The 27187-nt window shown below is 55.4% G+C and overlaps 1 protein-coding gene, 1 long non-coding RNA gene and 3 pseudogenes across 2 annotated transcripts; all 5 read left to right on the top strand.

The window, feature by feature from the left end:
* The first annotated feature begins 1999 nt into the window (after window positions 1-1999).
* On the top strand, window positions 2000-5547 carry LOC132511523 (fibroblast growth factor 11-like). The gene is made up of 6 exons (XM_060134739.1): window positions 2000-2154; window positions 2581-2915; window positions 3820-3930; window positions 4138-4241; window positions 4864-5062; window positions 5510-5547. Exons 1-6 carry the CDS (start codon window positions 2000-2002, stop codon window positions 5545-5547), a joined length of 942 nt encoding a protein of 313 aa, XP_059990722.1.
* A 1545-nt stretch (window positions 5548-7092) lies between these two features.
* LOC132511524 (acetylcholine receptor subunit beta-like) lies at window positions 7093-15299 on the top strand (annotated as a pseudogene).
* A 548-nt stretch (window positions 15300-15847) lies between these two features.
* LOC132510967 (uncharacterized protein SPEM2-like) lies at window positions 15848-17982 on the top strand (annotated as a pseudogene).
* An 881-nt stretch (window positions 17983-18863) lies between these two features.
* LOC132510971 (uncharacterized) lies at window positions 18864-21803 on the top strand. Its single transcript, XR_009537478.1, has 3 exons — window positions 18864-18994; window positions 19113-19428; window positions 20562-21803. It is a non-coding gene; the product is annotated as an uncharacterized LOC132510971 (long non-coding RNA).
* A 1677-nt stretch (window positions 21804-23480) lies between these two features.
* LOC132510969 (transmembrane protein 102-like) lies at window positions 23481-25899 on the top strand (annotated as a pseudogene).
* The last annotated feature ends 1288 nt before the right edge of the window (window positions 25900-27187 follow it).

Below are 27187 nucleotides of genomic sequence, written 5' to 3' on the forward strand. Positions count from 1 at the left end.
CCGGTTCCTCCACTTCCTCCCACCCTCCTCCCGCCCCATCCCTGGCACAGGTCGTTCCATTCTGGCCTCTCCACTTTCCAAATCTGTGGCCAGCACCCCTCCCACTCCGGTGCAGCCTCTGGCATCCATCTCCCTCCAGTTCTTATGGTCTTTTCTCTTAGGAGTCAATCGGGATGGGGGTAATATATTTGCTGAAACAACGTGTAAAGGAGAAAGATATGGAGACCAGGGACTGACCAATTTGTCTCACACAAAAGCAGAGACATTAAGGAGGCCGGATTTCACCCCAGGCTAGACCTCACCACCACCGCTATCTCTTCAGTTATTCCCGCCACCTTCCTCATCCAGTTCTGCCCTCCATCCCGGGCAGTAGGGTCCCTTTCTCCGTTCTCGGGGCATCTGCCATTCCATCTATCTAAGCCCAACCTCTCCCCTCATCCAGAGTTCCATTCAAGGAGGTGGAGTCGCCTCCTTGTCCCTCCTGCTCTGAATCCCGAGATATGCGAGACATGCAGCCTTGCCTCGGCTCCGCCTGTCTCTAAGACCGTTGCCACTCCCTGCCTCCAAGGAACCCCGGGTTTCCGCCGGCCCAGCTTCACCTCCCGCTCTTTCCCGGGGTCTCCACCCCCTGCCCCGCCCCCGGACCGGCTCTCGGAGGAGGGGGAAGCCACTGTCGCCGCCGCCGCCTCAGCTTCCCACAGCCGCTACCGCTGCCGCCGTTGCTGCCGCTCGGTTTGGTCCAGCCGCCAGGCCCAGTGCTCACTTCGCCAGACCAGGGCACTCTGCGGAAACACCCTCACTCCTTCCTGGGGTCCAGGACGCCTAGCCGGGCGTGGGGGGAATCTCCACTTGCTGGGTACACGGAGGGAGGAACATGCAACTGGAGCCAGCGCAAGCTGTCACCGGTTTGACAAGACAGGACAGGTTGAGGGGCGTCAGGGAAGGAAGAGGGGGCGCTATAGGCAGTCCCGGGGAGGACAAGGAAGCCCTGTCACAGAAAGCTCTGATGCGCTCTGACTTATAGCGGGTCTGTTCACATTTGGGGACCTGTGACAATGTGGGTGCACTCCTCCCTCGGGGGGCTGGTTGGATTGGAGGGCGTGGGATCTAAACAGCACCAGCTGTCCCCGAGGAAATTAGGGGCTGCGAGAAAAAAAGAAAAAAGCCAAAAACCTATGCTCCTTTATTCCGAGGTGACACAGGGCCCTCCAGACAACCAGCTGCTGTAACCACTAGGAAGGGCGGATTTGGAGGTGACTTCAAAAGGAGTGGATGGTAACAAGGTGAGGAAAGGGGTTCAGCAGCTGGAACGCTGTGCCACTAGAAATGGGGGTGACTTGGTAAAAAGCGGTATCGTCCAGAGACAGGGTCTGGGAACCTCTTCTTGCTGATTGGCGACAGTCTGGATATTTCAAGGCATAGTTTTGGGGGGATTTCAGTGAAAAAAAGTGGGGGATTCATCACTTAGAGGGTGGCAAAAGAAAAGACACCAAGGTTGGGTTCTCCCTAGACACTGGCAGCACCCCAGCAGGGGTGGGGTGAGCTAATATCCCCAAAGCTAAGGACCCACACCCTTAAAATTACAAGAGTGGCTTTGGCAGGAGTGCAGGGCCCGGAAATAGGGTGGAAAGGTGCCTGGGGATATTGGAACCACATCGTGGAAAATTTGAGGGTCTTGGCTTTGGGATAGTGTTAGTGGGGGACAGGGACACTGGAGATCAGAGAAGGGAGAGTTTTCTGTGGGGGGCAAAGGTCGAGGGTGGGGTCAACTGAGAGGTACATAGGCTGCTGGGTCTGGCGAAGCTAGCACGAGGCCCAAGGGTGGGAGCTGGTGCCTGGGGTGGGGGTCGTCTAGGGCTTATCCTCAGGTCCCGTGGGTGAGGCGGCGAGTCGGACCGGAGAGTCAAGAGCATGTCCTGGTGAGCTAGCGGGCTTCTCTGGGGGGACCCAGCGCGCTCCGGGAGCCTGCCGGTTTTGGGGTGTCTCCTCCCGGGGCACCATGGCGGCACTGGCCAGCAGCCTGGTCCGGCAGAAGCGGGAGGTCCACGGGCCCGGGGGCAGCCGGCCCGTGTCGGCGCAGCTGCGGGTGTGTCCCCGCGGCACCAAGTCCCTTTGCCAGAAGCAGCTCCTCATCCTGCTGTCCAAGGTGCGACTGTGCGGGGGGTGGCCCGCGTGACCGGACCGCTGCCCGTGTGAGTGGCTAGGGAGGGGTCTCTCCGCCTGGGAGGTTGAGGCCAGGGACTCGGAAGAGCGGGGCCCGACTCACGGGGACTCCCCGAAAGTGAAAGGAGGTGGGCCTGGACCACAAACTCTCGGACAAACGATGCCTCAGTTTCCCTTGTCTCGCGCCCATAAACCCGAGTCTCCTCGCTTTCGAGGGCAAAGGGAAGGCTTGAGCGGCTAAGCCTGGTGCCCCGAACCCTGGAAGCTCCCGCTCGCCCCCGCTCCCAACACAGGAGTCCCCCACCCCCACCATCCTCTGCCTACGTGCCGTCTCTCGCGATTCTTTCAATGCCGAGTGGAGGGGCCTGGGGGTTCCAGACGCCTGGGTCACCCCGAGGGTTTCTGCGGCTCCGGTAGCCCCGTCCTCGTTCTCCCGTTCTTCCTCGCCGAGCTTGCCTGGCTCGGTACTAATCTCCCCAGCTCTCCCCCGGGTGTCCTTGCAGCTACCTCGCGAGTCCGCCCCTCTGTGCGCCCTCCTCCCGTGACCTGCACTTCAAGAAGGGAGCTGGGCACTCCCCCACGACCGCCTACACGGCTCAGAAATCGGGCCCCACGGGCTCAGGAGACCCTCTGCCGCGAGGAAGTCAGACACACTACACGGCTGGATACCCGCACGGAGACTGGGGGTCGTACCATCTGCGAAGGGGTACCGGGAACTCGGCCGCAAGCGCCAGGCAAAGAGAGTTGTGAAGGTTAGCCTGTGGTCCCTGTCCCGGTGCGACAGGCGGGAAGTCCCTCTGGCCTCGCTCCCGTCCGCTCGCAGCTCCCTTAGGGGGAGACCCACCACCACCCCGCTGCCGTCCTCATCCCCCCACCGCCTCCGCAGTGGTACGGTCCGCAGTGGTACGATCAGCAGCCCGCTCTTTGAGTGGGACCCAGCCCCCACGTGAGTCAGCCAGCCTCACCAGCTCCCTGGCCCCCTCCCCCATTTCCTTGGTTTGGTACCGAATATCCTCCATCCCAGGCGGGTTACCTGGCTGAAGGGGAGAGGCTGAGCCTCAGGGAGGGCTGGGCCCCCGCGAGCCAGCAGACTGACAGACAGACAGACAGATGGGTCAGTGTCAGACAGGCCGGCGCTGGGCCAAGGCGAGGCCCGCGCGAAGCGAGCGGCAGCTGCAGCAGCAGGTGCTGAGTCAGCGTCAGGTCCAGTCCCACCCCCACCCCTGAGGGGGCGCCCCTACCCTGGGGTCACCTTAATGCCCCCCATATTCGCAAACACACTGCCCCTTCAGCAGCTCTGCCTGTCTCCCTTTGTCCTCTGCGTTTTCATATATCTCTCCCCTTCCTCTTCCTTCTTCTCCCCTCCCTCCATTCTGGTTGAGCTGTAGAGTAGGAATTAAACCTTTAAATAAATTTCAATCAATTCAACTGAAAGCTGGTTAGAGGAGGCAGAAGGGACCCACACCCCAGCTTCCTCTGGAGTCAAAGAGAGGTGGGAGAGAGCTTGCTTAGAGGGTCAGGGAGCTGGGGCCCTGGGACCCTCTTCCTTCCTTCCATCCTCCTTTCTTTTCTCTCCTCTCCTCTGATCCCGCCAAGTGTAGCAATGTTTCTGGGAACAGAGATGTCATATTCCAAGATGAATGTCTCTCTCTCCAGAGCCTCAGCTCAAAGGCATCGTCACCAAACTGTTCTGCCGCCAGCGTTTCTACCTCCAGGTGAATCCCGATGGGAGCATCCAGGGCACCCCAGAGGACACCAGCTCTTTCAGTGAGAGGGGAATCCAGCTGCTGGGTGGGAATGGGGAGCGCAGGCATAGGAGATGACAGTCGTATTGTGGCTTCATGTTCTGTGGTTTTCAGTCTGGCCCTTTGACCCCGCAAACGAAAAAGTAGAACTGGGACCAGAATTGAGGGGGGGGAGCTCAGATGGGGATTGGAGGCTTGGGGTACTGATACCCCTTCTCTCCACCCCCAGCCCACTTCAACCTGATCCCTGCGGAGCTCCGTGTAGTCACCACCCAGAGTGCCAACTTGGGAAACTACATGGCCATGAACGCTGAGGGGCTGCTCTACAGCTTGGTGAGACAAGGGGGCAGGGTGGCCTGGAGTCAGGGGACTCCCCTAGCTACAGCCTTCCCAACTACAGATATTTTGCAGCTCAGGGCTTCCTCTCCCTCCAGCTCTTGCCGACACCCTGTCCTCACTGCCCGCTCCCAAGCACCTCCTCTAGCGTCCCTCCAATCCGTTCTCCTCCAATAGCCTCCTAAATACCCCCAGGCTCTTTGAATGTCCAACTCTTTCAACCTTTTAGGACCCCTGTGTCTTCTCCAACCTCCTCTAGACCTCATTATTACTCACTTCCCAGGAGTCATTCAGGAAGCTGGGGAAGGATTCAGGAACTCCTCCAAGCAGAAATTCCCTCCAGGTGCCCTGGATGGTGAGAGGTTGGGAGTAGAGCAGAGAGAAGTTATCTTCTTATCCCAGGCCCCCAGAAGTCTAGTTCCCGGCCCTCAGGGGGCCACCAGACTCTTCCTCATGCTCCCTTTCTCCCAGTTCCTGTGTGGACTCAGAAGTTGGCTCTCCCAGTCTCAAACGTATGGATTATATCCTGCCTTGTTCTTCCCAGGGCTCCCTTCTGTTCAGTGATGTGTCTTTTTGTGTTTCTGTCTGTGTGTGCCTTTCTGGGTCTTTGTCTCCTCAGCCACATTTCACAGCTGAGTGTCGCTTTAAGGAGTGCGTCTTTGAGAATTACTATGTCCTGTACGCCTCTGCTCTCTATCACCAGCGTCGTTCTGGCCGGGCCTGGTACATGGGCCTGGACATAGAGGGCCGAGTCATGGAGGGAAATCGAGTCAAGAAGACCAAGGCAGCCGCCCACTTTGTGCCCAAGCTCCTGGAGGGTGAGTATGGACCCCCAGGGAAGAGGTGGACCACATGGGATGGTATTGACCTTGACATGGACATTTAGTGACACACAGCTAAGGGGCTGTAAGTGTTTTAAGAGGACACATGCTATGACAGGTCAAGCCAGGAAGGCTTTGGCCTTTGGAGGTTCGGGAAGCTCTCCTGTGTGTTCCCAGAGGAGCAGTGTAGGGGAAGGGAGCCCTTTCAGAGCTCTCTTGGTGCCTAACTCTCCTTCCTGGTCCTCTCTCTCCCCTTCACAGTGGCTGTTTACCAGGAGCCTTCTCTCCACAGTGTCCCTGAGACCTCCCCTTCCAGTCCCCCTGCCCGCTGCCATGTAGTCCCCGGACTGGAGGCTCCCTGCACTCGCCACCACCACAGCCTGTCTCCCAGCCCTGCTTCTGGCCCTGCTCTCACCCCTGCTGCCACACTCATGCCCTGAGCAGCCACGTCCCACCAGGTGCTCTACCCTGAGGGAGCCTAGGGGCCGGCCATGACTTCCGGGGCTGCTGAGACCCTTAGATCCTTGGGCCCGGGAAAGGGGTCAGAGAGGAGGAAGTCTCAAAATGGTCCTGGCTGATCACTTCTTTCCTTCCACACTCACACCCTCCAAAGCCTTTTCCTGAGATGGCGCGTGTGTTCCAAAACTGACAAAACCAGGGCATAAATCTTCCCCACCCCGGGCTCAGCCAGTTCCTGGAGCCCTTTGCCCTTTTCATGACTACCAAGCCGTAGACTTATAGGTCCACTGCAGCTCAGGATCAGTTTCCTTCTTTCGCTACTCCACCTTTTGCCTTGTTCCAGACAGGTTCTGGAACACCAGGCACCCCAGCCAGGGCCATTTCTGCACCCAGGGTCTGTGCTGGAACACAGGCATGCTGCCAGGCTCTGTTCTGGATCCATCAGGCTTCTGTCCTTCACCCAGATGGACCCCTGGTTTCCATCTAGAGAGAGGCTGGATTTGAGCCCTGTCCAGCTTTTGGTCTTGGCCTGAATTGGGCCAGTCTCAGATCACCACAGGTTTAACTTTCTTCCCCCAGAGACACCCGGTTCTAGAGCGTGGTGTTCTAGACACATACGGAGCTATACTTCCTTCTGAATCTCAGCTCTAGGACATGGACCCCGACTCTCAGCCCTTCCCTCTAGGATGGAACTAGAGCCTATATAGGCATGTTATTGGTCTAGAGTAAGAGTTCTAGACCCACGCTCCCACCTTCTCTCGTGATACCTGTTAAGCAGGAGCTCTGGAAAGGACCCAGCTATGATTCACAAAGAACTAAGTTCTGGATGGATCATCCAGAACTTCTTGTTTTCCCTAGACACTTTTCCAAAAATCTTATTCTTCCTATTGAATGCTAACCTTATTTTTTACATGCATTTTCTAGCTCCTGCAACTCAGCTGGGGTCCTGCCAGGGAACAGAGGCTGAGGAAGGGCAGAGGAGTTTTGGAAGGAATCCCTGGCTCATAGAAGGGCAGCTAGGATGGGAAAGTGGCCAGAACCATGGCATGACTGGACCTGTGCCTGTGTTGGGGGGACATGAACACTTAGCTACCTTAGCAGGAATTCCTTCCAGGCCCCCTTTAAAGCTGAGGTCTTTAGGGTAGTGGGTCTAGAATAAAAAAGACAAATGGGATATACTTTTGACGCCCCTCAAATGAGGAGACACCAATTCAGCAATAAGTCCCACCCTTCTCCCCTACAGGTCAGGCCAAGGACGGTGAGGGCCTCTCGGTCTCTAGACCTCATACACCCCTCCAGCTTCTAACTGAATAGAACTTGCTTTACCTCAGCTGGGTGTTAGGTACCCAAAAAGGCTCTGCTCCCAGGGGACCAGTCTCCAGTCCATGCTTTTTCAATTAAAGACGATTTATACAATTGAAGTGTTGTCTGCCATCTGTGGGTAGCAGGCTTTGGCAGCCGCTCGGGGAGGGGTCAAGTCCCAGGGGCGGGGCGGGTAGGCTGGCGGCTGCCCCCCAATAACAGGTGCACATTCCTGGGCGCCTCGTCACTTCCCCTGCGCTGGCTGTCCTGGCGGCTCACCCAAGCGGACTCACTGAGCGACGCGGGCGGGCTATGATCCCAGGGGCACTGCTGCTGCTGCTGCTGCTGCTGGGGGCGTTGGGGGCGCCGTTCGCCCCGGGTAAGTCTGAGCGTCAACGGGGCAGTAACAGGGCCAGAGGTCGTGGCCGGGCACCACGGCTTCACTCAGTTCTCTCCTCCTCCAGGCGCCCGCGGCTCAGAGGCGGAGGGCCGACTCCACGAGAAACTTTGCTCGGGCTATGATAGCTCGGTGAGGCCGTCGTGGGAGGTGGGAGACTGCGTCGGGGTCAGCATTGGTCTCAGCCTAGCGCAATTAATCAGCCTGGTGAGGGCACAAGCGGGGAGTTGAGGCCTGGCCCACTAGCCGGCTGGGGGGCGTGGCTTTAGGCAGGGCGGAACCCAGGGACCACCGGGGACGGGGTCCGGGGCGAGGCCAGGCTGGGTGACTGACTGGCCGTTAGTAGAGATTGGGTCGAAATCGGACCAATGGACAAGCTGTGGGCGTGGCTGCTGGAAGGGCCAGTATTGAGCCGGGCAGGATGATGAACTGGCCTGTTGGAGGATCTCAAAGTGGAGCTGGGACCGATGGACAGGTCGGAGAGCGGACCTCGATGGACAGGCCGGAGATCGGAACTTGAGGCGGGGTCACAGGCTGGGGCGGACCTTGGTGCCGGACAGGGTCAATAAACAACAGCGGGCAGAGATTAACTCCGGCCGGGGCCGGGACTGGTAAATGAACTGGCTGGCTGTACGGCCGGCAGGAAGTTTACGAGATAGAGGCGGAGCTTAAGCCAACGCAGTTTATAGGAGGTGGGCTTTGAACCCAAGAGGGTGCGACTCAGAAAAAGAGGGGAGTTTCCAGGGAGAGTTTACCCACCGAGCCCCTCATTTCTCTACACTGACATCATATCTACCCTTTAAACTTTTCCCTTCTAGTACGAGAAGGATGAGGAGATGAGCACAAAGGTCTGCTTAGACCTGGTACGGAGAACCCCGCACGGTGGGAAAGGGCGGGCATGCCGCTGCCTTTACAATTTCCTCGAATGTTCCGCCTGGTAAGATTTGTTTTTTTCTTTTTTGCATCACGACCTCAGAAAACACATTTATAACTGAAACAGAAGCTTCAGGAAACAATACCTATCTTTACTATGGGAGCTGCATTCCATGCATTTTTCATTCTAAATTATTTTTAACACTGGTTTGGGGCCACTCATTTGATTCCGGACCTATGAAAAGGGTCGTTAACTACAGTTTGAAAACCACTGTTTTAGAGGCTAGCGTGCAACTCCCTCTTTTTTACAGAAAGAAGAAATTGGGGCCCGATGAGAGAGAAGGGGAAATCAGTTGATAGGGTCCCAAAGAGTGCAGGTGGAGTCTTAAACAGGGCCCCGGCCTCCAGAACCACAGACCATGCCTGCGCGGCTCTCCTCCCTTGCATTCCCTGCCCAGGCTTCCTTCGCACATCCCAAGACTCCTTCCAACCTCCAGCCGGAGACGGCCCCTCAGCCTCTGCTTCCCTAGGAGTGGACTGACTACAGGCTGAGCTGGGACCCTGAGGAGCAAGAGGGCATCGATTCACTCCGCATCACTGCCGAATCCGTGTGGCTACCAGACGTGGTGCTCCTAAACAAGTAAGGATGTTCCCAGAGTCTGGGAGGTGGGGCAGGGCCTCTGGAGGGGCGCGGCCTCCGGAGGGAGGGACCTGAACCCAGATGAGAAGATTCTTTCCGGGCAGCAACGACGGAAATTTTGATGTTGCTCTGGACATCAGCGTCATGGTGTCGTCCGACGGCTCCGTGCGCTGGTAGCCCCTGGGCATCTATCGCAGCAGCTGCAGCATCCAGGTGTCCGGGCCCCACCTGGGAAGCTCAAGGCGCTCCTAGAAACCCTCACTCAGATATCCCTCCTCCATAATCCCCATGACCCTCACGTCTCTCTTACCCTTCTGATTTTCCATTGAGTTTCATCTTCTCTGTCCACTTTCATTGACTTCCAGTCTTCCTCAGTGACTGCCGCCCTCCATTGTCCATGACCTCCCCGCATAACCTTCTTATTCCTCTGTGACTCCACTTCTCTGCGATCTCCCCCTGGTGATCCCTATCTCCCTGGTGCACCATATCCTCTGACCCCTGTCTGCCCTGTGACCTCCCCAACTCCCCCAGCACTGACCAGCTCTCTGGCAGCTCTAGTGACTCTCCACTCCATCCAGGTCACCTACTTCCCCTTTGACTGGCAGAACTGCACCATGGTGTTCAGTTCCTATAGCTATGACAGCTCAGAAGTCAGTCTGCAGACCGGGTTGGGTCCCGATGGGCAGGAGCGGCAGGAAGTGCATATTCATGAAGGCAACTTTATTGGTGAGTGGGCTTGGCTCCCATGTCCATGGGCTTTACGATTTCCAGTTTCTGACAGGCTGATAAATATATTCCCTCAGTGAGTCCCTGTGGGTTCAGCAAGATAGGTATAACTGTCTATATTTTGTGGTTATGGAAGTTGAGACTTGCTCAAATTTATTAGAGATGGGCTGTCCAGCCCAGGGACCATAGCTAGCCCCTTATTACATCAGTGCCCACTGCTCTAGGATGTGGCAGAGAAAGCCATATCTGGGAATTCCCTGGCGGTCCAGTGGTTAGGACTCCACACTTTCACTGCTGAGGGCCCGGGTTCAATCCCGCGTTGGGGAACTAAGATCCCACAAGCAGCGCGGTGGCGCAGTGAGGCAAAAAAAAAAAAGAAAAAAAGAAAAGAAAGCCGTATCTGGCACCAACAAAGACAGGTTCCACATCTGTGTCACCTTCTCTTCTCCCCCCACTCTCCCCAATAATCAATGGGAGATTATTCACAAGCCTTCTCGGCTAATCCAGCCTCCAGTGGATCGTAGGGGAGGGGGGGAAAGGCGGCGTGAAGAAGTCACCTTGTACCTCATCATTTGCCGGAAGCCTCTCTTTTACCTGGTCACCGTCATTGCCCCATGCATCCTCATCACTCTTCTGGCCATCTTCGTCTTCTACCTGCCACCAGATGCAGGTAAGAGGGGAAGGGGCCCAGCACTCCTTCTTACCAATAGCTCAGGTTCTTGCTCTTCACCCATAATACAGGGAAGGTTTTCCTGCCAACTCAAGCCTTCATGAACTGTGCTTCAGCAATCTCACCCAGGTTTTCCTTTCAGGAAGAGCCTTTGCCTCTGCATCCAGATTTCCCCTCCAACCTCAAGCTCTACCTCCCCTCTGCTGCTCACTTCTCTGCACCCAGTAACTTCTGAACTCTTCCCTTCAGAATCCTAGGATCTCATCCTTGGAACTGCCACTCCTCTGACCAACAAACTCCCAGGCTCAGCTAACGCTTCCTTTCCCTTTTCCCATTCCTGGCATCCTCCCTCCCCACTTGTCAAATGCCGCCTACTAGTCCCTTAACCTCCTATGTCCCTTGGAAATAATAGCCAACATTTCTCTGGGAGACAGCACAATATGCTAACAGAGTAACCTTGGGCAAATTCCTTAATCTCTTAGTGTCCTGATCTGGAAATAGGACAGTCTTTGTCCCTCCCACATAGGACTATTTTGAGGATTAACTGAGTTAATAGAACTATGCCTGGTACTCTGTAAGCTTTGTGTACGTGTAGGTATAGTCTTTTCTAATTTGGAGCACTTGCTATAAGATAATACAAATAATGTGTTACATATATTAACTCAGTTCTAATCTTCACAACTCTGTGAGGTAAGTACTGAATTGTCTGCCCGTTTCACAGAGGCTAAGTGAGTTTAAGTCATTCACCTGACATTACACAGAGAGAGGCAGTATTGCTGTTCCAACCCTGCTTAGTACTAGTCTGATCCAGAGACTGATATCCTAAACTCTCATATTCAAAGATGCTTTACTGGGAGTTCTCTGGTAGCCCAGTGGTTAGGATTCTGGGCTTTCACTGCTGTGGCCTGAAAAACAAAACAAAACAAACAAAAAACACACGCTTTCCTTCTCTCTGTAATCAAGCCCTCTCTCAGTCTGGGGAAGGAGAGTGATGCATCTCTAGAACACACTTCCACATGTAACTTCTCCTTCTTCCTGGAGCAAGGCAAATCTTGGAACCCAATATTACAGGACTAAAGTAGAACAGACCATAATAGTTACTTATTTCAATAGCTTCCATGAAGTTTTCAGCGCCTGTCGTATGCCACAGTAATAACCAGTCACCTGGCATATTCTTATATACTTGGTTTCATTTTTAGATCCTTCGATTTGCTATATAGTTCCTGCTACAGGGGTTGGTCCACTCACTCATTTAACAATATTTGTTGAACATCTGTAATGTGCAAGGCGCTGGGAATACATCAGTGAATAAAACAGACAAAAATCCCTGCTCTCATGGAGTTTATATTCTAGTGGGGAGACAGTCAGCAAACATAATAAACCCATTGAATAGTGTATTATTATTTTTTTAATTAATTAATTTAGGCTGCATTGGGTCTTCGTTGCTGCGCGGGAGCTTTCTCTAGTTGTGGTGAACAGGGGCTACTTTCGTTGCAGTGCACGGGTTACTCACTGCGGTGGGTCCTCTTGTTGTGGAACACAGAATCTAGGCGCACGGGCTTCAGTAGTTGTGGCACGTGGGCTCAGTAGTTGTGGCTGGCGGGCTCTAGAGCACAGGCTCAGTAGTTGTGGTGCACGGGCTCAGTTGCTCCGCGGTATGTGGGATCTTCCCTGACCAGGGCTCGAACCCGCGTCCCCTGCATTGGCAGGTGGATTCCTAACCACTGTGCCACCAGGGAATTCCTAGATAGTATATTAGGAGAGGTCAATTCCTAAGAAGGAAAAATGGGAAAAGGGTTTGGGGAGGATGCGAATGGGGGTATGGGTTGCAATTTATTTATTTATTTAAACAATTTTATTGAAATATAGTTGATTTACAATGTTGTGTTTCATTTCTGCTGTACAGCAAAGTGACTCATTTATAGATACATATATTTTTTTCATATTCTTTTCCGCTATGGTTCATCACAGGGGTTGCAATTTAAAAATAGGATGGTCAGTGAATGCCTCACTAAAAAGGGAATGTTTGATCAATAGTTGAACAAAGACTTGAAGGAAGTGAGAGAATGACCCTGGTAGATATCTGGGGGAAGAAATTAGCAGGAGGAGTTAACAGTGAGTGCAAAAAGCTTTGAGGTGGGCGTGTGCCTTGCATATTCAAGAAATAGCCAATGAAGTAATAAATGAAGTAAGCAAGAGAGAAAACAGTATGAGATGTAGTCAGAGAACTAATGGGAAGGCCTTGTAGACTTCAGTATGGACTTTTATGCTAAAGGCGATGGGAAGCCACTGGAGTGGTATGATCTGGTTTACATTTTAATGGGGTCAATCTGGCTGCTCTGTTGAGAACAGTCAGCAGGGGGGCAAAGGATGAAGCAAAGAGGAGGCCTTTATAATAACTCAGATCTGAGGTAATGGTGGCTTGTGCCAGGATGGTAGTGGTAGATGTGATAAGTCATCAGTTTCAGGATATATTTTGAAGGTAGAGCCAACAGGGTTTGGTATGGATTGGATATGGGATGAGAGAGAGGAGAGCTGAGAATGACTCAAAGGGATTTGGCCTGAGCCACAGGAAAGATCGAGTTGTCATTTGTGAACTGAGGAAGACTATGGCGGGAGTCGGTGGTGAGGGAATTAAGTTTTGGACATGTGAAGTTCGAGATGTCTAGTGGACACCCAAATTGAGAGGTTAAGTAGGCAGGTGGATACAAGTGTGGAATTTAGGGGAATCAGTCCAGGTTGGAGGTATAAATGTAGGAGTTAGTTACATGCAGTTGACCCTTCCAAAAGCCTGTCCTTGAGTGGGCTGGAAACACGGTCACTGATTATGCCGGGGAGATTGCTTTCTGGCAAAGCCTAATCCTTCCGCCTTCCCCTCTGTCCCCCAAGGAGAGAAGATGGGGCTCTCGACCTTTGCCCTGCTGACCCTTCCTGTGTTCCTGCTGCTGCCGGCAGACAAAGTGCCTGAGACCTCCCCGTCTGTCCCCATGATTATCAAATACCTCATGTTTACCATGGTCCTCGTCACCTTCTGTCATCCTTAGCGTCGTAGACCTCAACCTGCACCATCGCTCACCCCACACCCACCAAATGCCCCTTTAGGTCCGTCAGGTAAGAAGATCTCCTCTCCAACCTGTGTTAACTCTCAATCCTAGTATTTGGCTTTTTGTCCAGGTATCGCTCCTCCCTCCCACCAACTTCAACCTTCCCTTTCACAGACCTGAGGGAGAACTACAACTCCTGGTAGAGTGTCAAAGTGCCAAGGTCTTTGGGTGTTGAAATGCTGCCCAATTAATTTTATCCTCCCATCATTGACGCTGTGTAGATCCCAGACTATCTTCATCAATACTGCCCATCGTGGGTCCCAAGGAAGCATTCTAAGGGTTAGGTACTATCAGGGTGGAAGCCCTCAGAACTTTTCTTTCCAGTCAGGATGCCTCCTAACCCACTTAAGAACTCTTGGGCTGTGTAGTTGCATTTCATCTGTGGGACGCATGCACGCATGCACAGGAATGGGCACATGCCGTGGGGGTGGTTGGCGGCTTCCCTTCTGGTCTGAGAGCATAAGAGCCCCCTCCAATACGCCTCTTCTTCTACTCAGCAGATCTTATCCACAAACTCCCTCCGTATCTGGGTCTGAAGAGACCCAAACCTGAGAGAGACCAGAAACCGGAGCCACCTCCTATACCTCTCAGGGATTCTCCAGGAAGTGGCTGGGGTCGGGGAACAGATGAATATTTCATCCGCAAGCCACCAAATGATTTTCTCTTCCCCAAACCCAACAGGTAGTATCTACTCCCCATCGCCCATGTAGAAGGGAGAGGGAGAACTACAGTTCCCAGGAGACTGTGCGGAGGCAGGCGTCCTAAGCTCCCGGAGGTTGTCATGGTTGAGCATCATGGGACTTGTAGTATCCCTTCTGTTGCCCACTTTGCGGGGAGGTGGGAAGTAAAGCGTAAGGGAATAGGAGGAATTGCGGAAGGCTAGAGAGGTCGCCGCTGTCGGAGAGAACCTGAAGTGCTCTCTCGCGTTTTGAAACCTGGATGGGCGTTGGAGGAGGGAGTTGGGGTGGGGCCTAGAGCAGCCGCGCAGGCCGTCTTTGTGCCCCGGTCGTGACCAAACAGACTCGCCTCTTCCAGGTTCCAGCCTGAACTGTCTGCCCCGGCCCTGCGGCGATTTACCGATGGTCCACACCGGGCTGTGGGCCTGCCTCCCGAGCTACGGGAGGTCGTTTCCTCAATCAGCTACATCGCTCAACAGCTGCAGGAACAGGAGGACCACGACGCGGTGAATCCAGAGGGTGGGCCAAGGCAAGGCCTGGGTGGCCTTGGCTCCACCCACAAACTTAGGCTCCGCCCCCAGCACTCGATTTTATTTCTGATTGGAAGTTTGCCTCACTTGGTCCCGCCTCCTGGTTTCCGACTTGTTCTTTACTCACCTCGGTCGCCCGCAGTTTCGCTCTCTGCTATTCTGCGGGCCCGCCCTTGTCTCAAAGCCGTGGTAGGAGCACCTGGGTGCAGTACAGGGCCTTGGGGCCGCCTTCCCTGGGGGTCTGGAGCTCAGGAACAGTTTCCTCTTCCTACCCCCAGCTGAAGGAGGACTGGCAGTTTGTGGTCATGGTGGTGGACTGCCTCTTCCTGTGGACCTTCATCATCTTCACGAGCGTCGGGACCCTCGTCATCTTTCAGGACGCCACGTACCACTTGGCCCCTCCCGACCCCTTTCCTTGAGGACGAGAGGGCCGAGACCGAGGTCCTCGGCCAGTTGAATTGAGAGTTTGGTAGGACTCTCAAGTCCTATCCCTTTCTGCATCTTAACTCCTTCACTAGGAGTCCAATCCTCTCATCATTTCGTTTCTAGGGAGGAAGCCCAAGTGGGACTGGGCAGTTGGGGCCTTGGGCCCACCTGAAATGCACTATCCGCTTATTTACTCTTTGGCTTCTTGAAGAAGCTCCACTGGATATTCACATCTAGGTTGGCAATGAATGGAACAAAGAACAAGAACTAGATTGTAAGCCTTCTGAGGGCAGGAACTATGTCTGTTCACTGTAATATCCCCAGCACCTAGCACAGATCCTAACCTATACAGCCGGTACCTCTGGTTGAATGAACAGGGAAATTTTTTTTCTGTAAGGAAATACACTAAGTAACAGTGTTTATGTTTGCATGTTGGGACCAGTGGTCGTTTTTTCTTTGTTTTTACCTTCCTGTAGTTTATTGTATTTTGTAATATCTTTAGGATTAAAAAAAAGGTTATTTCTAAAAGGATGCATTTGTGATGAGGATAAAAAAGCACACTGTAAAAACCTCAAGTTCCAGCTTTGGTGCTCAAACTTTGGACAAGCTACTAAACTGCCCTGTGCCTCAGTTTCCCCATCTGTAAAATGAAGCTAATAATAGTATCTGCTCCCTAGTCTGAGGATCATATGAGAAGATGAGAACAGAAGCATTATACAGTATACATCAGAGGTTACAAACTGGTGTGTTTTGTTTGGCCCATGTTGTTGGCCAGCAGAATTTAAAATTTGAATTGGTTTGCTACTTTTGAAATGTGGATATTTCACAGAGAAATTTGGATTTCTGGCTTCTCTTGAAACTTTTTAAGAACTACAGGCTAGTTCGAAGAATCCCAACAGGCTACATAAGCTGCCATAATGTCTCGAACAATGAAATGGAGGAAATCCTTTATGCATGATTCAGTCCCTATGAAGACGGTCTCTCATCTGTAGCAACCATGCTTGCAAATCAAGTTAAGCAAGGCCCCATGGAGACAGAAGGACAGACTGAACTCTGGGGACTAGGCTCCATGTAGTGGGAGCCGAGGGCAGAGATGGCCACATAAAGGGCCAGCTGAGTGGATGAAAGATTGGCCACCTCGGCATTGTGACTCCCTGCAACGTGTCTCATTATGACCATGCTCCCTCACCTGTTGGTGGGTGTCCGCAGGTCCTGGCATGAGTGCACTGTGGGTCAGGGCCGGTGGTGGTGGGGGGGCGGCCCGCGGCCCAGGTGGCTCTAGGACCCCCCCCCACCATGGAAAACCGGCTCTGGTATGACAACCTGGGGTGCTGCCATCAATACCAAGAAAGAACCCAGAATGTGGAGGACTTCCTACTCCTGCTGCTGGGCCTTGTCGTTCTTGTCAGCATTGGGATCAGCATGGCAACTATGGTCAGAGATGGTTGGGGACCACCAGTAGGGGTGAAGACGGCTGAGGGTGGGAACCAGCTGCAGCCTGCACCTCCATCTGCAGGAACGGTCTTGGCTGGGAGGGGGGGGTGAGGGTACAGAGCCTGGCCTTCATTTTCACCCACCCCACCCCACCCCACCCCAGGTATGGCATGGGCTCCAGAATGCCTTAAACAAGACCGTCTATTGGATTAACCAGAAAAGTAACTACGGAAGACAGGTAAGTGGCACCCCCCTGCCACTCCCTGGGCCCTAGAAACCCAGGCCCCCAGATTCCCAACCCTGAACTCTTCTGACAGTCGCCCTGCCCTCACGGACTCTCGCTTCCCCCAGATGAAATCTCACAGGCTTGTGAAAGGTCCCCCAAACATCCTCCTGCCAAGGCCCATGAAGTCCACATCCACTGCACCCTGGACCCTGTGGAAGTGAAGATGGCCCGGCCCGCTTGCTACTCCCTGTCCTCCTACCATCATCTCTGCAACCGTAGACGCAGCTGCAGCCGCCGCCCCGGCAGCCACCAGCGGAGGCCGAAGAACCGCAGACAATTCCCCTACAGCCGCTCAGGCTTCCGTAGGCCGCATCGCAGCCGCGGGATGTCACAGCTGCGGCCGATGCCCTCCTTTGATTGGGAGGACCGGGACTCCTACCTGGAGCAGGATGATGATCTTTCCTTCCCACAACCCAAGTACCCGTGGGGGTGCTGGGGAGGGCTCTACCAGCAGATGGGCCTGCCCTCCAACGTGGGCCTCTGGGGCCGCCAGGGTGGGATCCTGGCCAGCCTGCCACCACCCTGTCTCTACCTGTCGCCCGAGCTGCGCCGCATGGCCAAGCGTGTGGAGGCCAAGTCCGAGCTAAGCCTGCAGTCCTTCGGGGCCCCCTGCTCACCAACCTGCATCTGGGGCAACGTGGAGGCTGACCGGTGGACCTCGTCTCCACCACCTCCCCGACGATTGCCCCCTAACCCCTCGTGGGTTCCTGGGGGGCACAGCACTTACCCCTCAAGGGGCCAGCTCCCGTATGACTCCTGGGATCAGCAGCGGCGTGGTCTGGAGGGCTCTGGGCCTCCATCCGCTCTGGTGCCTAGGGGCTGCCGGCCCGAAGCCTGGCAGCGCAACTCCCCACCGGCCAGTGGACGGAGCCTCCCCAGCTGTGCTCACAGCCAGCCCAACCGCAGGCCACACCTCTCCACGGGACACTTGAACTACTCCCGGGATCCCCACGAGGTGCGGCGCCGGGCGGCCGAATGGGCTGATATGCTGCCCGTGCGGCGCCCTCTGGCCACGTCCGCCTCCCTCACGGTGCTGCCCGAGGCCTCGTACCAGCGGGCCCCGGCTCCCCAGCTCAGCGCTGCTCCTCCGCTCCTCCCAGCCCCTTCCCGAAGTCCAGGCTACCGAGCACCCTCCACCCCCACCCACCTTCATGCAACTCAGCTGGAACCCGGGGGGCAATGCCAACTACCAGATGTATGACAGCCTGGAGCTGAAGTGGCAAGTGCAAGAGAGCCAAACGCGGGCCAACTCGCTGCTACCTTCCAAATCGGCCTCAAGGCCCTCTCTGCATGGGAGACAGACTGGGAAAATGAACTGACCAGCAGCAAATGGGGCCGGGGCGGGGCCGTCAGGGCATGGAGAGAGGAATAAAGAGTGCTAGAGTCCAGGAAACACTGGTGGTCTGTGGCTTGGAAGCACCACTCCTTCTACCAGCCTGGGTCCCTGCCCTTGGCTTCCTGCAATAAGAAGCCAGTGTCCCCTTCTTGGCCTGAGGGTCCCCTTGGTTTAGTGGCCACAGTCCTGACAGCAGGCCCCTCCTGGTCCTATACCATGCACTAAGTACATCTGCAGCTGCACACTCCAAACCACTGGTCTCTGGGCACCTCCTCTGTGTCTCAGCTGTCCCTGTCCCCAAAGAGCCTCATACAAGAAGCTGCTTCCAAACTGGGAGGTTCCACATCTGGGCAGGTCCAGCTCCAGGCCCAGTGAAGGGCATGAAGAAGGCTGAGGCTCTGGACTCCAGCCAGGCCTTCAGGAGGCCTCTGAGGCCGAGGTCTTCCTAGTCTCAGGAGGGGCCAAGAGATGGAATGTGTCATTCGAACAAGTGAGTGAGCGGGCGGTGAGCGAATGAATGACCGCTCGGGAGGTGTGCCGGCCTACGGGCCCTATTTGACTGTCCAAGCTCAGCTTACCTGACCCTGGTTACCAGGCAATGCCACCCTGGGCCCTCCTTTTCGTCCCCCTCCCTGTGATGTCACCACCTGCCCCATTATGACCCAGTCTGACACCCAGTTAAAAGTGGAGGGCAGGGGGCCCAGGCAGTCCTGGGACCAATGGCCATGGGTGAGCGAACCTACTGTGGAGCTGAGCCGTTCCCTGGCCCCATCCCCAGGAAATGCCAGGAGCAAGGAGACGCAATAATCCTGCTCCTGGTCAGCTTGATCTTCGTCAACGTGGGGATCAACATGGTGGTTATGGTCAGGGCAGGAAATGTGCAGTGGGGTTGGGGGAGCCCTGGGGTCTTGAAGGGGCTGAGGTGGGAGGGCTGCTGGGGTGTGGCCGGACAAGGGTTGGATTTCAGGGCTCACCCTGCTCCCGGCCTCCCCCCTCCACTTCTTCCCTCAGCTCTGGAGGCATCTGAAGAGATTCTTGCGGGCACTTTTCAGACGTCTTTTCACCAAAGGTGAGTGGGCGCCGGCGTGGGTTCAGGGGATGTGGGCCTGTCCCCCTTCTTCTATCCCTGCCTTGATTCTCAGCCCCTCAGGAACCCAGGCCCTGACCCACCTCGCCTTTCCCTGCAGACAAGCAAGCAAGCTGTGTAGGCAGCCGTCACATGCGCATGCGCTGCTCCGTGGATCCCAAGAACCTGTGCTCAAGAGTTTCTCCCTGCTTCCGCCATCGCCCAAGCTTCCTGCTCGGGCACCCAAACCACCCTGACTCCTGGATACGAGACAGAAAAGATGAGAAGGCTTCTAAGTACTGCTGGATGCCGCCTCAGTGTGGACGGGCTGGGGCTTCCACGGAGGTTACACGGGGACTGTGGATGGAGCGGGTAGTGAGAGCTGGGGAGGCCCCTCCGGTCACAGTCTTAAAGTCCCAAGCCAACTTTTACTCCAGGTAAGAGACATCTTCCAAGCTCCGCAGGATGAGCAAGGTGGATGTGGTTCCACTCCACCTGCCCCAAGAGAGCAAGACTAAGACCCCAGACTCTGACCCAGCCCAGTCCCCAGCCTGGGCCCAGACCCGCCCCCCAGTTCAGCCCCCTGCGCATGCTCCTGCCAAGGCCCAGACCTTCTCCTCAGCCCACCCCACTGAGCACACCCACCCCCCAGTCTGAAACCTGCTCCCGAGGCCACGCCCATGAGCACACTTCCGCCCAGACCCAGGCCTTCTCCCTAGTGCACCCCACTGGGAACACTCCTGCCAAAGCCCAGACCTTCTCCTCCACCCATCCCACTGAGCACGCCCCACCTCAGGCCGAGACTTGCTCCACATTCCACCTCCCTGAGCACACCACCCCCCAGGCCCAGACCCCCTCCACAGCCCTCACCCCTGAGCACAGCCCTGCCCAGGTCCATGGCCCTGAGCATACCACAGCCCCATACCACAGCCCAGGCCCAAGCCCAGGCCCCCTCACATGCCTCAGCCCAGTCCCTGGGCCACACTTCTCTCTGCACCCTGACCCATGCTCATCTGACCTATACCCATGCATACACTCTGGTCCCTCCCCCAAATTCTGCCCCAGTCCCTCCCCCAAATTCTGCCCCTGCTACTACTCCTGCCCTAGCCCCTACACCAGCCCCTGTCCCAACTTCTGACACAACCTCTGTCCCAGCGCTGGGCATGGCCCTGACGAACACTCCAGTCCCTTCCACCACCCCTATCCCCATCCTAGATTCTATTCCCTCTACCTTGTCTGCCTTCAGCCAAGGCCTCTCCTCCGGCCGTGTGGTCTATGATGCCCGTAGGGTAAAGCAGAACTTATTCCATGTGTGTGCCCCTCAGAACTCTGGGTATTCCAGAAAGGATTTTGGTACCCTCTCCAGGCCCCAAGAGGGGCATGGTCTGGTGAGCTCTGGTACAGCTGAACAAACACTCAAGCAATGTAGTGGGGACAGTGCTAAGCACTCCACAGGATCCATTCTGGGTTACCTGGAGTTGGGGAATATGGAATGGAAGATCTCAAATGATTCCAAAGACAAATTTGTACAGTCCAAGACCTTCCCTTACTGCAGCTTCCTTCCTTGCAGGTCTCAGAAGAGAAACACGGACCCCCAGACTCCAGTCTACCCCAAATTCCTGTACTCCAAGGATGCTGTACCTTCTCAAACTTGCTTCCATTCTCCAAACAGTGCCCAGAGCTCACCATGCACCATGCCTCCACCATACACTCTTTATCTACCGCTTGTTTCTCCCAGATCCTGGGTCCTTCATCAACACAGCAACCACCAGAAGCCCTCCACCTTAATACAAACCCCCACCTTTCCCCCAACCTCCAAGTCTTCTCAGTCTGTCCTCTCTTCCCAGGGCCCCATCCCTCCCCAGTTATCCACTACTTCCCAAACCCCAAGCCAGGCCCAACCCCGTGAACTTCCTGAGAGTCAAGGCCTCAACCAAGCCTCTGTCCTCCAAAGGACCCCAGGCCCTTCCAAAGTCTGCAGAGTTTCCTGAAACCCAGGCCTAACCACAAACCCAGACCTCCCCAAGAACCCAGGCCTTGCTCAAGACCAAGGCCTCCACAAGCTTCCAGGCTTTACCCAAGATGCTGGAATTGACAGGGGCTCAGAACATACCCATGACCCTAGCTTACACAAGTACTGTGGAATTCATCGAGATCCTGGCCCCATAAGAGTCCAGCCCTTACTCAATACTCTGGCTCATCCAAGAGATCAGGCCTCCATAACAACTCATGCCTTATCCCAAATCCTGGCCTCCATAAGAACCCTATAGGAACTGACTCTGTCCAAGTTTTGGGCCCACATCAGACCCGACAGTCATTTATATCTGAGGCAGTTCCTCGAAAGGAGGATGCAGGGCAGCACATACCATGGACTTCTATCCCACCCAGTCAGAACTCCTGCTCTCCCAAGGCTCAGGTAGCCTACAATGACCTGCAAGCCTTCTCAGAGGTACCTGGGGTGATTGAGCTGCAATCACCCTCCCAGCGAGCAGGCAGCCAAGACTGGGTGTACCACCACATGGATACAGTTCCTCCAACCTGCCAGAACTATCGCCAGATGTCTACGCCTCCCAAAACCAGCTGGAAGCCCTACTGTCCTGGGTCAGGCACCCGGCTCGGGCACGTGGTCTTTGACGCCCGCCAGAGACAGTTCAGAGCAGGCAGGGAAAGTGCGAAGCTCTGTCTCCCAGGCTCCTTCACCGAGAGACATCCAACAACTCACCGGAGACCATCAAGGAGTGGGGATATCAGTGTGTGATGAGCAACTTAGAAAAAGAGGGGACAGATATGCACGAGGAATAAAGAGACAAGAGAAGTGATCTGTGGTTATTGAGGACATCCACCCCAGCCCCATCCCACAGGGCTTGATGAGGACCTAAACTATCCCTGCTTTCCCTCCATCGCTGTCTAGCTGAATCCGTTATCGCCAAGGCCCTAGAGCTGCACTGTCAATTACAGTAGCCACTAGCCAAATGCCTATTAGAATGTAAATTAGTTAAAATTAAGGAAAATTAATTCTGTTAAAAATTAAGTTATAAAGTATAAATTCTCTTCCTCAGGGAACGGAATTTCCCTGGCATCCAATTCTGTTCCCTGGTGGTCCAGTTGTTGGGACTTGGCGCTTTCCCTGCTATGGCTGGGGTTCAATCCCTGGTCGGGGAACTCAGACCCCACAAGCTTCATGGCTTGGCCAAAAAAAAAAAATTCTGTTCCTCAGTGCCATGACCTTCTAAGGGCTCAGTAGGCACATGGAGCTAGCGGCTACTGCACTGGACGGCACAGGTTTAGAACATTTGCATCATCATGGAAAATGCTATTGGAGAGCAGTGCTTTAGAGTTTAGAGCAATTTTTCTTTCCCTGTCACCCACCCCCAACATCTTAAAGCTCCCTCAGAGCCCAGAGAACTTAGCTCTTTTTAGGGTGGCTCAGCAGCCACCCTCTGGGGAGGAGGTAAGATGTGGGATGGACAGCCAATGCCTGATTTCCCCAGACTGTGAGAAGAGCCCAGGCTTCAGTTTTCCTCATCTGGTCTCTTGGCTCATGACCAGATGTACGGAAACTTGCCTCCCCCGTTCTGGGCTGTGTTTGGGGCTCTTGGTTACTGAGGGAGAAGACCTCTCTTTGTCAGTGACTAGGAAACCTTGTGTTTTAGGCTCCCCAACTAGAGCCCTGGATTCTGAGGGTCCCCTCCTTCATAGGCCTCTAAATTTTTTGAGGTGTCTCCACTTAATTTTCTTGCCCATGGACTTAGGCCTAGTTCACTGTGGAGACAGACCCCTGGGAAAAAGGCATGTAAGAATTTCTGGTCCAGTGTGCATTGGTCTAATCTGTGAGCGTGTCTCTGGTGTCCTATCTTTCTGTCCTATTATTCTGGCTCCTAGTTTCATCCTGGACTTAAGCTGTGTCCATGATAGCACTGGTCGCTGAAAGCCATTTCCTTCCCCTGATAATTTTTCATGGCCCTGCCCTAGCCCAGCTGGTGTTTCCTCTGGACTTGATTTTCAGTCCTGATAACTCTTCTGTATACACACATAAGCTGCGAGATTCCAAAGCGTTTTCCCTGCCACCACTTGTGTGTCTGAGGTGGGCAAGACTAACATGTCCCTTCCCTGAGTCAGATGTCCATCCCTGGGTCACTACATGCACATTATCGGTGTGTTCTTGACTAACGTTACCATCACCGATTCCAAGGAGATACGTCCCAGCTGGAGAGCCCATTTCCAACACCTCTCTGGCTCAGCTCTGACCTTGGACAAGTCATGTGCAACCTTTCTAGGCTTGCAGGCCCATCTCTATAATGAAGTTATAATTGCATGCAAGAACCCTTCTAGATTTAAATGACCAGGGCTCCTCTACTCCCAAGTGAGATGTAGAGTCCCCTATTTATCCGCATGCATTAGTGTATGGCTCTCATCATGGTTTGCAATTCAGATTCATCCCATTAGGCCTCTGTTCTGACCGCAAGGGGTGTTTGTGCGGTTCACCTGGCCTTGCAAAGACACAGAATAGTTTATTATAAAGACACAGAATAGTTTATCATAAAGACACAGAATAGCTTACCTCCATAGAAACTACAACTTCCATCAGGCACTACTTCAACGGAACAGGAAAGGATGTGGGGGCGTGGCCCCAACGCCCTGGTAGCTTTGAAGACAAACTACAACTCCCAGGATAGCCGCGAGATCTCTGCAGAGCGAAAGGAGTGACTGAACTCTGACTGGAGGCCGGGCTGGTCCGGAACCACCCCGACAGTCTCCAGAAAGGGGCGTGGTTATAATTTCAGGGCGTGGCCTTACAGGCAGCAGGAAGAAGTTACCTGTGGAATCTTCCTATCCATTCTCTTCCCAGCCTTTGTAGCTAACCCTAAGAGGGAAGACGCAAACCACTAGCCTCTTCTGAAAAAGAGGTAAGGGGAACGTAGACAAGGGGCAGCAAAGGAGGCTACTGCATTCCTTAGGAGGGGCCAAACAGCTACTTTCTACCTGCTGAGTCAGGTGAACCGTTCCATGGGGGCAGGGACCAGCATATGAGAAAAGGGCAAGGGCGGAGGAGGTATTTATTTGTTCTCTTTCAAGACTAAATTTAGGGCCCTTCGTCTGCAGACCCATTGGCGGACTGAGTCTTGGGAACCCTCTTGGCCTCTGCAAGAGGAAAGAACGTGGGCCAGTTTTCCGCAACAAAAGGTACGGCCCGTCTGGGCTTCCTCCCGTCTGTGTATTTCCTAGCCCCCAAACGACAGAGCCATATGGCTTCCACGGTCTGGGGGAGTGCTCCCTGGTGGGGCCCACCGCCCCCAGCCCCAGCCCGGCTGCTCACGTACATCAACTTCTGCTCTGGGGTGCAGCTGCAAGAACTAACCCTGCTGATCCAGGAGCTGGGTGTGCAGGCGAGCTGGAGTGAAGGTCCCAAGCCAGGACCAGATCTCTTCCAGGCCAAGGACTTTGTTTTCTCTTTGCTTGTTAAGTAACCCTCCCAGCCTTCGGGAACTTGCAGCTCTCAGCTCCGCCTCACCCCGCCCCGGCTCTGGATCACGACATTACGATCCCTTCTCTTTCCTTAGGTCTCGTTCACCGCCGGGACCCTCGCTTTCCTCCTCAGGCAGAGCTCCTGCTGCTTCGTTGCGGGATTCGCGAGGGCTCCCTGGATCTGGGGCCTGTGCCTCTAGGTCCCTACGCTCGGGGACCTCACTACGACGCCGGCTTCACACTCCTGGTGCCCGTGCTTTCGCTAGATGACACTGGGCAGGAGCTGCAACCGGACGTGGGATCGTGTTACACATGGCTCTTCCTCCCAGAGCAGGTACGCGGAACCTCGGCCCGGGAGGCAGGGCAGGATTGCCTAGGACCCCCAGTCCCAGGAGGACGTGATTCGATCCACCCAGCCCAAAACAAAGAAACTCCCAAGGATCCGCAAATCTCCGTGGACCAGCTACACGTCACTGAGCCTGAGGCACACGAGTCTTTGGAAAACTCACCTAGTAATGTTTCAGTGCCAGAGTTGCCTCAACAAGACGTAACCGACGTTGGCTTTCCCTCACCACCGAAAAAAAACGGATGGTGACGTCACCAAAGCAACCGACGTTAGCCCAGTGCCACAGCCGTTGGAGGCTCCGGAGGCATGGCCCACATTGTGCCCCGCCCAGGTGGCTGCCTGGTTCTTTGTTTCGCTGGCTGCGGTCGCTGAGTCCCCGTTTCCGGTTCCGGGTGCCCCGCGCTTGGTCCACGCAGCCCGCCACGCGGGGCTCACCACCATCCTCCTGGCTACACCCGGGTCCCCGCGCCGCCTCCTGATTTTCGACTTGATCCCCGTGGTGTCCGTGGCCGGATGTCCCCAGAGGGCTCGGAGGCACTCGTGGGCCGGCCCGCTGGCCTCAGAGTCGTCTTCCTTCTACCTGGTGCCCGGCGGCGGCGGCGGCGGCGGCGTCACAGAGCAGACGGACGCCTCCGGCTGGCAGCTCTGCTTCGCCCGCCAAGTGCTGGCGCTCAAGACGCGCATATCCATTCCCTTGCTGCAAGCGCACGCGGCGGCTCAGGCGCTGCTGCGCCGTCTGGTGGCCAGGACGAGGGTCGCGGCGCCCTACCTCCTGCGGACGTTGCTCTACTGGGCGTGTGAGCGGCTGCCCGCGCCCTCTCTGGCGCGAGCCGATAATGCGGGCGCCTGCTGCCTCGGGCTGCTGGATGAGCTCGGCCGGGTGCTCAAGGCCGGGACGCTGCCCCACTATTTTCTGAGTGGCCAAAAGCTCCGTGCGGGGGACGGCGCAGCTTCGCTGCTCGGGGCGTTGGCCCTGCTTCGCAGGGACCCTGCCTGCGCCCTGCACCCCTCTGTGGAAGAGGCCAAGGCTGCAGGCAAGGGGGGTGGCTTAGCCGGCGTGGGAGGCGGAGCCCATTAAAGACGCTGTTCCTACTAACCTGGAATGTGCTTCTGCTGGCCAGCGGGATGTGGAGGGGACTGCTCTCCCCTCACCTGGGAGACAGGCTGAGCGCTTTGGGCCCGAAGAGCCCGTTCTAGAAGGCCTCCTCGCCGGTTCCTCCACTTCCTCCCACCCTCCTCCCGCCCCATCCCTGGCACAGGTCGTTCCATTCTGGCCTCTCCACTTTCCAAATCTGTGGCCAGCACCCCTCCCACTCCGGTGCAGCCTCTGGCATCCATCTTCCTCCAGTTCTTATGGTCTTTTCTCTTAGGAGTCAATCGGGATGGGGGTAATATATTTGCTGAAAAAACGTGTAAAGGAGAAAGGTATGGAGACCAGGGACTGACCAATTTGTCTCACACAAAAGCAGAGACATTAAGGAGGCCGGATTTCACCCCAGGCTAGACCTCACCACCACCGCTATCTCTTCAGTTATTCCCGCCACCTTCCTCATCCAGTTCTGTCCTCCATCCCGGGCAGTAGGGTCCCTTTCTCCGTTCTCGGGGCATCTGCCATTCCATCTATCTAAGCCCAACCTCTCCCCCCATCCAGAGTTCCATTCAGTGGAGTCGCCTCCTTGTCCCTCCTGCTCTGAACCCCGAGACATGCGAGACATGCGGCCTTGCCTCGGCTCCGCCTGTCTCTCAGACCGTTGCCACTCCCTGCCTCCAAGGATCCCCGGGGTTCCGCCTGCCCAGCTTCACCTCCCGCTCTTTCCCGGCATCTCCACCCCCTGCCCCGCCACCAGACCCGCTCTCGGAGGAGGGGAAATCCGCTGTCGCCGCCGCCGCCGCCTCAACTTCCCATAGCTGCTACTGGTGCCGCCGTTGCCGCCGCTCGGTTTGGTCCAGCCGCCAGGCCCAGTGCTCACTTCGCCAGACGAGGGCACTCTGCGTCAACACCCTCACTCCTTCCTGGGGTCCGGGACGCCTAGCCGGGCGTGGGGGGAAGCTCCGCTTGCTGAGTACAGGGAGAGAGGATCCTGGAAACCGAGCCAGCACCAGCCGTCACAGGATCGACAAGACAGGAGGTTGAGGGGCGTCGGGGAAGGAAGAGGGGGCGCTATAGGCAGTCCCGGGGAGGACAAGGAAGCCCTGTCGCAGAAAGCTCTGATGCGCTCTGACTTATAGTGGGTGTGTTCACATTTGGGGACCCGTGACAACGTGGGTGCACTTCTCTCTCGGGGGTGCTGGCTGGATTGGAGGGCGTGGGATCTACACAGCACCAGCTGTCCCCGAGGAAATTAGGGGCTGCGAGAAAAAAAAAGCCAAAAACCTATGCTCCT

The sequence above is a fragment of the Lagenorhynchus albirostris genome, chromosome 20, assembly GCF_949774975.1.
Source record: "Lagenorhynchus albirostris chromosome 20, mLagAlb1.1, whole genome shotgun sequence".
In the NCBI taxonomy this organism is placed as follows: Eukaryota; Metazoa; Chordata; class Mammalia; order Artiodactyla; family Delphinidae; genus Lagenorhynchus; species Lagenorhynchus albirostris.

What these genes read in the sequence shown, in the direction of transcription:
- LOC132511523 (XM_060134739.1), top strand. Translation starts at nt 2,000, where the DNA reads ATGGCGGCACTGGCCAGCAGCCTGGTCCGGCAGAAGCGGGAGGTCCAC. An exon ending in CTGCTGTCCAAGGTGCGACT is followed by an intron (nt 2,155 to 2,580) that starts GTGCGGGGGGTG and finishes CGGCTCCGGTAG; the next exon opens with CCCCGTCCTCGTTCTCCCGT. An exon ending in AGAGGACACCAGCTCTTTCA is followed by an intron (nt 3,931 to 4,137) that starts GTGAGAGGGGAA and finishes CTCCACCCCCAG; the next exon opens with CCCACTTCAACCTGATCCCT.